This window comes from Neoarius graeffei, chromosome 24 (genome assembly GCF_027579695.1).
Source record: "Neoarius graeffei isolate fNeoGra1 chromosome 24, fNeoGra1.pri, whole genome shotgun sequence".
Classification (NCBI taxonomy): Eukaryota; Metazoa; Chordata; class Actinopteri; order Siluriformes; family Ariidae; genus Neoarius; species Neoarius graeffei.
This window is the reverse complement of record NC_083592.1, coordinates 2,788,351-2,800,291: the sequence shown is the minus strand read 5'-3', so window position 1 is coordinate 2,800,291 and position 11,941 is coordinate 2,788,351. Positions and strand designations below refer to the sequence as shown.

General features: G+C 42.2%; 1 protein-coding gene across 7 annotated transcripts in view; it reads left to right on the top strand.

Moving 5' to 3' along the window:
- The window catches only part of LOC132872736 (E3 ubiquitin-protein ligase rnf213-alpha-like), a 281,839-nt gene that overhangs the window by 195,388 nt on the left and 74,510 nt on the right, over positions 1 to 11,941 (top strand). For all 7 annotated transcript variants that reach the window (XM_060907787.1, XM_060907788.1, XM_060907785.1 and 4 more), the window contains 3 exons: positions 4 to 140; positions 277 to 375; positions 6,525 to 6,640. In XM_060907787.1, the coding sequence (XP_060763770.1) occupies positions 4 to 140; positions 277 to 375; positions 6,525 to 6,640 (352 nt within the window). The remainder of the gene's footprint in view (positions 1 to 3; positions 141 to 276; positions 376 to 6,524; positions 6,641 to 11,941) is intronic.

Here is an 11,941-nt window from a genome sequence, read left to right as displayed (position 1 = left end):
CAGGTCTCCACGTATTCTCGACTGCTCAATAAAAGAGATGTGGAGAAAATCAATAAGGAGCTTGGCATTACAGAGAGCAATTCCCGTCTCTTCCTACTGAATGAATTTTACACAGAGCAGTCATTTTCTCAAACAGTGAGGTAACGATTTTACTGGCATATGAAAGATGTTTTCTAATAAACAGCCGTTTTTCACAAACAAATTCAAAAGATAAAGTGTGGACTTATTGGTGCTTGCCAAGGTTATGACAAAAGTGATGGTCATTGTTTCTTCTAGTGAATTTCTTGGCACTGGTGCAGGAGCACGCAAACTCCTGCTACTGCAGTCTTACTTTGATGATCCAAAACAAAGTCAGCGACTTCTCTTCTGTGTGAGGTAAAAAGAGAAAGCAATTATGAATGTACAGTATAACTATACATATGTGGTGTTTTGATTGAAACTGTAAAGCAATTGCATGGGTTTCACCAGTATTTCAGTTCGCTGAGATATGAAGAACAAGTATTTAACTTGTTTATCAGCAGAGTTGGAACCATCTTAAAATTGCCATTTAAGAAAAAAAGAAAGCCAAATTAAAGGCAAAATGCCCCAGAAACATGCAGGAACTGAAGACAATGAATGAAGGCAGTCACTGACTGTAAAGAATTTGCAAGACATTGTTTATTAAGACATTGCATTATTTATTAACTTAATAATTCAATAAAAAATAGCAGATTAAAAGCATGATAATCACTTCCATCCCGCACACAGTTTGTGTGCACAATTACCTGTTAACCACAGATATAAAAATTACACACAAAGTAATAGGATATGCTGGATCAAGTGCTATTTTATGTGGAAGACATATTGTTAAATTTAACTAAATTTGCAGTGATTGTAATAATTACAACTAGGACTATTCATGTAGCAATATATACTAATCTATGATTAGAGTGTTTGTATTTAAAGGTGCTATGTGTAAGAATTAAAGTTTAAAACATTCAAAAAATTAACCAAAATTATCAAAAGAATGTGATGAAATAACAGCTTTGGTGAATTTGATTTTATTGCAAATTTGCATAAAATGTGTAATCTTCAAATTGATTGAGCTACCATTAAAATTTAAGATATAATGCACAGACTTTGTCACCATGGTTTTTAATACAAATGGAACATGTTCAGGGGGTAAGACCAAATAAAATGAATGAAAAACGATGTCATTTAAGCTCCACCCTACTATGTATGGTGTTGCAGAGATATCTTCTGAAGTTAGCATGCTAACCAGCTAGCCCTGAGACAAGACACACTCTGTCTTGTAATACCACTTTGTACTTCAAGAGGCTATAGTGAGTCACTGTAGTGTCCAGTCTGCCATCAGCCCAAAATGAGAGGATCTCATTTTGACATCACTGTGCTGTTAGACCCACCAAGTAGCAAATTTAGCTTTTAGCCATAAATACAGAAAAAAAGTCTAAACTGGGAAAGAGCTACTTTGGACTTGACTGTACAAATAGACTCAGCGAGAAATCGGAGCTCTCTCTTTACAAACTAAAGAAAGTTAAGGAAAAGAGTTATTGATGCAATTCGGAGAAACACCTGGAATCCAGGCACCAAAACAGGGATTTCTATCAAGACCACTTTCAACAAAGAAACTTTATTTACATTTGCAATATTTACAAGAAGTTGTATTTGGTGGGTGGCTCTGTTCTGGGACCTCCCTGCCCTTCCACATGGCTGCATGGAAAGCCTTGAGGCAGGGAGAGCACACCTCCCTGGCCTTCCATGTGCCTACGTGGAAAGCCTTGGGGCAGGGAAAGCACACCTTCCTGCCCTTCCACATGCCTACGTAGAAAGCCTTGAGACAGGGAGAGCACACTTCCCCTGCCCTTCCATAAGCCTACGTGGAAAGCGTTGAGGCAGGGAGAGCACACCTCCCTGCCCTTCCACATGCCTACGTGGAAAGCCTTGAGGCAGGGAGAGCACACCTCCCTAGCCTTCCATGTGCCTGCGTGGAAAGGTTAAAGCAGGGAGAGCAACAGCAAAGACTGTTTCTATTAGAAGGTCTGTATAAGACCAAAGCACCCACCCCTTAATTGTGTGATTTAATTTATGCAAAAGTGGAAGAGTCAAAGGGAGACATATACCATTGCCTGTGGTTTTTCTCTCTTAAGGCCATTTGCATGAACAGATGGGTTTTCAAGGAGACTGAAGGTGGATGGATCCAAAAATGCAGATGAAACTCAATTCCTGCAACAAGTCCTTTAATGGAGGATGGCTGCCTTGCAAGATTCGAAACAGTGAACGATAAACACACTGAAATATGAAGTGAACAATAATGATTATACTGTTACAATGATACCTATTAAAGGGTGGGATATGTTAGGCAGTAAGTGAACAGTCAGTCCTCGAAGTTGAAGTGTTCAAAGCAGAAAAATGGGCAAGCGTAAGGATCTTAGTATATTTGACAAGGGCCAAATTGCAGTGGTTAGATGACTGGGTCAACACGTCTCCAAAATTGTGGGTCATGGGGGTGTTCCTGGTATGCAGTGATTATTATCTATCAGAAAGTGGCCCAAGGAACGACAATCAGCGAACCAGAGAAGAACACCTGTAGCACAAATTGCTGAAAAAGTTAATACTGGCTATGATAGAAAGGTGTTAGAATGCACAGCGCATCACAACTTGCTTTGTATGGACTGAGGAACTGTAGACTGGTCAGAGCACTCAGGATGACTCCTGTCCGCCAAGGAAAGTGCCTACAATAAGCATGTGAGCATCAGAACTGGACCATGGAGCAATGGAAGAAGGTGACCTGGACTGATGAAACCCATTTCTCTTTATATGTGGCCCAGTGGGTGCCTGTGTGTCGCTTATCTGGGGAAGAGATGACGCCAGAATGCACTATGAGAAGAAGGCATGTGACAGAGGCAGTGTGATGCACTGGGCAATGTTCTTCTGGGGGATTGTAGGTCCTGGCATTCATGTGGATGTTACTTTGACACGTACCACCTACCTAAACATGCTTGCAGACCAAGTATACCCTTTCAACGTAACACTATTCCTTAATGACACTGGCCTTTTTCAGCAGGATAATGCACCCTGCCATACTGTAAAGTGTACAGTATATGACTTCTAAATGTCACATTAAATAGTGCATAATTATATATACACTGATCTTATGAATAGATACTATGATGGAAATATTGACAAGCAGAATATCTACGGAGAAGGTGGCGCAAAAGGAAGTGAAGTAAGACCATGCAGAGTCATACGTTTTTAATGTGGACTTGACTAACCCAGATCATGTATAGTGAGCAGCAGAGAGCACGTAAGTCTGCAGGGTTGTGAGCAGGCATCAGTGATATAGAAATAACATTGATTAAAGTCAGACAATATGAAAGGGGAGGAGATGGGTGGAAGCAGCAAAGGTAGGCAGGTTAAAGCAGCTTAAATAGGTGCTCTATGAGAGATTTGCCAATAGAATGCATAGAAGGGAATCAACTGAGCTGACAGCTGATGTGGGCTGGCTCAAGATCAGCTGATGTAGCTGGGATTGAGGGCTGAGCTTGACTCGTGGCCTGCCAGAACTACGCTATGCTCGATTTGCGGTTAGCATGTGTCAGATATGTTGAATTTTTGGAGAATGGAAAAGAGAAAGAAAAGCAACTCTATTGGGAGAAATTGAATAACAAATGCCAAGCAATGCTGTTTGGATAAACTAAAGGGAACCTACTAGAAATAAATGTCATTGTTTTATTTACAACCCCGATTCCAAAAAAGTTAGGACAAAGTACAAATTGTAAATAAAAATGGAATGCAATGATGTGGAAGTTTCAAAATTCCATATTTTATTCAGAATAGAACATAGATGACATATCAAATGTTTAAACTGAGAAAATGTATCATTTAAAGAGAAAAATTAGGTGATTTTAAATTTCATGACAACACCACATCTCAAAGTTGGGACAAGGCCATGTTTCCCACTGTGAGACATCCCCTTTTCTCTTTACAACAGTCTGTAAACGTCTGGGGACTGAGGAGACAAGTTGCTCAAGTTTAGGGATAGGAATGTTAACCCATTCTTGTCTAATGTAGGATTCTAGTTGCTCAACTGTCTTAGGTCTTTTTTGTCGTATCTTCCGTTTTATGATGCGCCAAATGTTTTCTATGGGTGAAAGATCTGGACTGCAGGCTGGCCAGTTCAGTACCCGGACCCTTCTTCTACGCAGCCATGATGCTGTAATTGATGCAGTATGTGGTTCGGCATTGTCATGTTGGAAAATGCAAGGTCTTCCCTGAAAGAGACGTCGTCTGGATGGGAGCATATGTTGCTCTAGAACCTGGATATACCTTTCAGCATTGATGGTGTCTTTCCAGATGTGTAAGCTGCCCATGCCACACGCACTAATGCAACCCCATACCATCAGAGATGCAGGCTTCTGAACTGAGCGCTGATAACAACTTGGCTCGTCCTTCTCCTCTTTAGTCCGAATTACACGGCGTCCCTGATTTCCATAGAGAACTTCAAATTTTGATTCGTCTGACCACAGAACAGTTTTCCACTTTGCCACAGTCCATTTTAAATGAGCCTTGGCCCAGAGAAGACGTCTGCGCTTCTGGATCATGTTTAGATACGGCTTCTTCTTTGAACTATAGAGTTTTAGCTGGCAACGGCGGATGGCACGGTGAATTGTGTTCACAGATAATGTTCTCTGGAAATATTCCTGAGCCCATTTTGTGATTTCCAATACAGAAGCATGCCTGTATGTGATGCAGTGCCGTCTAAGGGCCCGAAGATCACGGGCACCCAGTATGGTTTTCCGGCCTTGACCCTTACGCACAGATTCTTCCAGATTCTCTGAATCTTTTGATGATATTATGCACTGTAGGTGATATGTTCAAACTCTTTGCAATTTTACACTGTCGAACTCCTTTCTGATATTGCTCCGCTATTTGTCGGCGCAGAATTAGGGGGATTGGTGAGCCTCTTCCCATCTTTACTTCTGAGAGCCGCTGCCACTCCAAGATGCTCTTTTTATACCCAGTCATGTTAATGACCTATTGCCAATTGACCTAATGAGTTGCAATTTGGTCCTCCAGCTGTTCCTTTTTTGTACCTTTAACTTTTCCAGCCTCTTATTGCCCCTGTCCCAACTTTTTTGAGATGTGTTGCTGTCATGAAATTTCAAATGAGCCAATATTTGGCATGAAATTTCAAAATGTCTCACTTTCGACATTTGATATGTTGTCTATGTTCTATTGTGAATACAATATCAGTTTTTGAGATTTGTAAATTATTGCATTCCATTTTTATTTACAATTTGTACTTTGTCCCAACTTTTTTGAAATCGGGGTTGTATTATGGATTCAAAACCAGATAACTTGAAAATGTGTTATGCAGAGAAACACCTAGTAACATCAGAAAGTGCAAGTTCTGCTGTTGATTTTTCTGTGGTACATTGTGAAGTGATCGGGACTTCCTGAGTTGTTTAACAGAGAGGAGAGTGAAAATGAGTGATGAAATTAGTGAAGATATTACTTTGCAAAAGTTTGATCTGAATTCATGATTTGATTCAGTATGTACAAATACTATACTAATGTGACTAGCATCTTTACAAAGCTCAGGTTATGCTCTTTTTTTTGTGATATGTGTTTGATAGCTATGCAGTGACGAGTTCATGAGGAATTCACACGAGTAATGAGTGTGGAAATGGACGCAGAACTGTATACAGATTGTAACTCTGATTAAATTTGATGTAAATTCAAAATTATTTTTCTCACCAAAACTTCATTGCATAGACATGTAACTAGCATCAGTGGAAAGGTCAGATTGTGATGTTTCATATGATAAGTGTTGCACCTCACTGCAATTAAGATTTTGTGAGCAATTCCACTGAGAATTTGGAGGCAATCTGCATCAGTTCGGTTCGGTTACATATCTGCCGTATTGCGAAGTGTAGTGGTCTCATGCACTACTGATGCATGAGACCCTGTGGCTGTTTTCTTGCTAAAAACTGAGCTAAGTAAGCTAGAACATAAACTATACAGTATGCTGATGTCGCATGTGAAGATTATAAGACAGCAGTGTTCTCTTGACCAGCTCTCAGAGTTTCAGCATTTTGGTTGAATTTTGCATGTTCTTGTCCTATTGATTGATTGATTGATTGATTGATTGATTGATTGATAACTGGCGACTGTAAAGTTAGAATGTATGAACCTGGTAGTGGATCAACTAAAAACAATAGGTTTTTGGTGGTACGCTTTTGGGGGAGCTGGAGGGACTGTGCATTTCCTTGGTTCTTATGATATGGGTGGACACCTCAATTTTCTGGTGATATACTGCTCTCTATTTGTTTGGAGTGTGGAGTATGAATTAGTGGTCAGTTCTTACACATAGCACCTTTTAAGGATGGTCGTCTTGATGGTACTCCGAAACCCTCATTTCCAACTGTGAATACACCCCAGTAATTGCATAACATCTATTAAATGGTTCATCTAACAGCTCCCTGTTTTTTTTTATTCTTTTTTTTAATGTGTGTGACTTTCAGACACAGTATTGCACGGATCAAAAGTTCAGTCTCAGGTGGGACTGCCTTTGACATCGTGCTTCTCACAAGGCTGCCCCGGATTTCAGGAGGCTGTGGATATATTGCAACATTTGAAGGTTATTCCTGTTTAATGTATTGAATTATACATTTTACAAAATAACTAGGGGCGGCACGGTGGTGTAGTGGTTAGCGCTGTCGCCTCACAGCAAGAAGGTCCTGGGTTCGAGCCCCGGGGCCGGCGAGGGCCTTTCTGTGCGGAGTTTGCATGTTCTCCGCGTGGGTTTCCTCCGGGTGCTCCGGTTTCCCCCACAGTCCAAAGACATGCAGGTTAGGTTAACTGGTGACTCTAAATTGACCGTAGGTGTGAGTGTGAATGGTTGTCTGTGTGTCAGCCCTGTGATGACCTGGCGACTTGTCCAGGGTGTACCCCGCCTTTCGCCCGTAGTCAGCTGGGATAGGCTCCAGCTTGCCTGCGACCCTGTAGAAGGATAAAGCGGCTAGAGATAATGAGATGAGATGAGACAATAAATTGTACTTGCAGTAGTTTTAATGCATACTACTTTTCATTCTTACTCAAATACACTGATTTAAAAAAAATGTACTTGTACTCCATTATGAGACTACACACTTCTTGCTATTTTTATTTAATTTTTTTTTAAATGCATGAGCATAGCTTCTATGACGTCAACTGCTCTGATGCACAGAGTTTGAACACACAAATGGACAAACATAAATATAGTTCAGTTTAAAGACATTAAACAGTGTTGTGATTTTGGTATTGGTTTACAAGATCTACAGAGCTGCAGTAATTACAGAGGGATAAAATTGATGGGCCACACCATGAAGCTATGGGAAAGGGTATTGGAGGCGAGATTGAGAAGAGAGGTAGCAATCTGTGAACAGCAGTACGGGTTTATGCCAAGGAAGAGCACGTCGGATGCAATTTTTGCCTTAGGAATGTTAATGGTGCAGTACAGGGAAGGCCAGAGAAAGCTACACTGTGTGTTTGTAGACCTGGAGAAGGCATACGATAGAGTGCCGAGAGATGAGTTATAGTATTGTATGAGAAAGAGTGGAGTGAATGAGAAGTATATTAGAGTGGTGCAAGACATGTATGAGAACAGTGAAATAGCAGTGAGGTGTGCAGCTGGAACGAGGTGAAGGTGAAGGTGGGACTCCATCAAGGATCTGCTTTGAGTCCCTTTTTGTTTGCCATAGTGATGGACAGCTTGACGGACGAAGTGAGGCAAGAGTCACCATGGAACATGATGTTTGCGGATGATATTGTGATATGTGGTGAAAGTAGAAAGGAGGTTGAGTTGGGTTTGGAGAGATGGAGGTATGCATTGGAACGAAGACGAATGAAGGTGAGCCGTAGCAAAACAGAATACATGTGGATCAATGAGAATGGGGATGAGAGTGTAGTGAAGACGCAAGGAGTAGACATAAAGAAAGTTGACGAATTCAAGTACCTGGGGTCAACCGTGCAGGAAAATGGGGGCTGCGATAGTGAGGTGAGAAAGAGAGTGCAGGCAGGGTGGAGCAGTTGGAGAAGGATTTCAGGAGTCATTTGTGATAGGAAAGTCCCAGCAAAAGTGTAAGATGTATAAGACAGTAGTGAGACCAGCTGTGATGTATGGATTGGAGACCGTAGCCTTAACAAAGAGACAGGAGGCAAAGTTGGAGGTGGCGGAGTTGAGGATGTTAAGGTTTGCGATGGGAGGTTGGACAGGATAAGGAACGAGCACATCAGAGGGACAGCACATGTGGAGAGCTTGGGAATGAAGCTAAGAGAGATGAGACTGAGATGGTATGGGCACATCCTGAGAAGAGATGCAGAGCATGTGGGAAGGAGAATGTTGAGGATGGAGCTGCCAGGCAAACGAAAACGAGGAAGGCCAAAGAGGAGATACATGGATGTGGTGAGAGAGGACATGAAAGTGGCAGGTGTGGTAGAGAAGGATGCGGAAGACAGGGAGCAATGGAGACGAAAGATCCGCTGTGGCGACCCCTAATTGGGAGCAGTCAAAAAAAGTTGTTTACCAAAAAAAAAAACACCACCTGTGTTTTATTCACTTTCACTTTTCAGAGATTTTAGTTTATTCAATACACCAGTACACACACACACACACACACACAGCTCTGCTCAGTTCTCTTTATCCTGCAAGATTTTTTAAACAAACCTGTGGCAAAATTGACTTAATTTATGTTATCTCATCTCATTATCTGTAGCCGCTTTATCCCGTTCTACAGGGTCGCAGGCAAGCTGGAGCCTATCCCAGCTGACTACGGGCAAAAGGCAGGGTACACCCTGGACAAGTCGCCAGGTCATCACAGGGCTGACACATAGACACAGACAACCATTCACACTCACATTCACACCTACGCTCAATTTAGAGTCACCAGTTAACCTAACCTGCATGTCTTTGGACTGTGGGGGAAACCGGAGCACCCGGAGGAAACCCACGCGGACACGGGGAGAACATGCAAACTCCACACAGAAAGGCCCTCGCCGGCCACGGGGCTCAAGCCCAGGACCACCTTGCTGTGAGGCGACAGCGCTAACCACTACACCACCGTGCCGCCCCTTAATTTATGCTATCTCCTAAATAATTTTTAATCAGTAATAGTACTTGAATGAACAGATTTTATGTCGTGTTTATTAAACAAGCAGTTTAAATTTTTTATTTTGGGCATAACTGATATTCTGATACATTTGAATGTAATATACACTGTCCTGCAAAAGTATTCATCCCCCTTGGTGTTTGTCCTGTTTTGTCACATTACAAGCTGGAATTAAAATGGATTTTGGGGGATTAGCACCATTTTGATTTACACAACATGGCTACAACTTTAAAGGTGAAAGTTATTGTTTTATTGTGAGGCCAAACAAAAAAAAAAATACTTTGTTTCCGGTTACCCGACTGACCCTCCCCTCCCCAGGGCCTTTCTGACCCCCCCCCCCCCCCCCCCCCCCCCCCCCCGTGACTCCGACCCCCTCTCAGTCTACAAAATGTTCATGCGATGCACACCGCGTGGTTGTCCCTGGTCATAGACCAACGTCCATACGTTATGCATAGCGCGAGTGTCTCTCGCATCATAAACGGCCGAATGTATGCATGCGCGTGACTACCTCTAACAGGAAGCAATGAAAATGGCATCTTTGCATCTTTGTACTTCTCAGAATGCTTAGGCCTTAGCAGAATGTGTCGAATGTCGGAAGCCAAGAATCATCTACACGAAGCATCAGTTGACACATCGACAACAAACACCACTCACGGTGTTGCTGTCAGGGTTCGAGAACATTTTCTTGCCTCAGTTTGTGGTGTCAGAATGCCTCTCAACTGTGCAGATCCTGTTGAAATAGCCGACTATAGCAGTGGATTTGGAAGAACAGACATTTGTCCATATTGTCTTAAAGACTCTGTCTGTGTTAAACCAGATCTGAGAAAAAGATTTAAAACAGTTATTGAAGTATGTAACGAGTGCCTTCACAAAGGCATAAAAGACCTTTGCTACAGGCCATACGGTATGGGAAGTAGACATTAAACAGCTGATCTTTACAGTTTAACGCACATGTTCAGTGTGAGAAGTTTGTGTATGGTTCGAAATAAATCTTTGAAAAGTGTTCTTTAGTGTTTATTTCTGAAAAGAGAATACCTGCAAACATGCATTCAAACAAAGTGCTGGGTGGGTGGATATCTTATTGTGAATATGGGGGGAAAAAGAGTGGTGATAGCCATGGAAACATTTTTTCCCAAAAAAAATTTTAAAAAATCCCTACCGACCTACCCTAATTTTTCAAGGCATCTAATAGAAAACAAACAATAATTAAGATAAAACAAAACAGAAATATGGAGTGTGCATAGGTATTAACACCCTTTCATATCCATCCATCCATTATCTCTAGCCGCTTTATCCTGTTCTACAGGGTTGCAGGCAAGCTGGAGCCTATCCCAGCTGACTATGGGCGAGAGGTGGGGTACACCCTGGACAAGTCGCCAGGTTATCGCAGGGCTGACACCGAGACAAACAACCATTCACACTCACGCCTACGGTCAATTTAGAGCCACCAATTAACCCACGCAGACAACATGCAAACTCCACACAGAAAGGCCCTCGCCGGCCACTGGGCTCAAATCCAGAACCTTCTTGCTGTGAGGTGACAGTGCTAACCACTACACCACTGTGCCACCCACCTTTTCATATGAAACCCCTAAATAAGAGCTGGTCCAACCAATTCACTTCATAAGTCACATAATTAGTTGATTAAGATCCATCTGTGTGCAATCAAAGTGTCACATGATCAATCACATGATGTCTGTATAAATCAACCTGTTCTGGAAGGACCTTGACTCTTCAACACTACTAAGCAAGCAACATGAAAACCAAGGAGCCTCCAAACAGGTCAGAGACAAAGTTGTGGAGAAGTCTAGATCAGGGTTTGGTTATAAAAAATATCCCAAACTTTGAGTATCCCATGGAGCTCCATTAAATCCATTATAGCAAAATGGAAAGAATATAGTACCACTACAAACCTGACGAGAAGGCCCCGCCCACCAAAACTCACAGACCAGGCAAGGAGGGCATTAATCAGAGATGCAACAAAGACAGCAAAGATAACACTGAAGGGGATGCAAAGATCCACAGCGGAGATGGGAGTATCTGTCCATAGGACCACTTTAAGCCATACACCCCACAGAGTGGGCAGGGCTTTATGGAATAGTGGTCAGAAAAAAGCTATTGCTTAAGAAAACAGGTTTGGAGTTTGCCTAACAACATATGACAGACTCCCCACACATGGAAGAAGATTCTCTGGTCAAATGAGACTAAAATTGATCTTTTGGGCCATTATGGAAAACACCATGTGTGGCGCAAACCCAACACCCTGAGAACACCATTCCTACAGTGAAGCATGGTGGTGGCAGCATCATGATGTGGGGATACAGTATTTTTCATCTGCAGGGACAGGAAAACTAGCCAGGACTGAAGGAAAGATGGATGGAACTAAATACAGGGCAATTCTGGAGGAAAACCTGTTTAAGTCAGCCAGAGGTTTGAGACTGGGATGAAGGTTCATGTTCCAGCAGGACAATGACCCTAGACATACTGCTAAAGCTACACTGGAGGAGTGGTTTAAAGGGAAACATTTAAATGTCTTGGAATGGCCTAATCAAAGCCCAGACCTAAATCCAACTGAGAATCTGTGGCATAACTTGAAGATCGCTGTACACCAATGCAACCCATCTAACTTGAAGGAGTTGGAGCAGTTTTGCCTTGAGGAATGGGCAAAAATCCCAGTGGCTAGATGTGCTAAGCTAATAGAGACATACCCCAAGAGACTTACAGCTGTAATTGCAGCAAAAGGTAGCTCTACAAAGTATTGACTTTGGGGGTGAATACTTATGCACACTCCA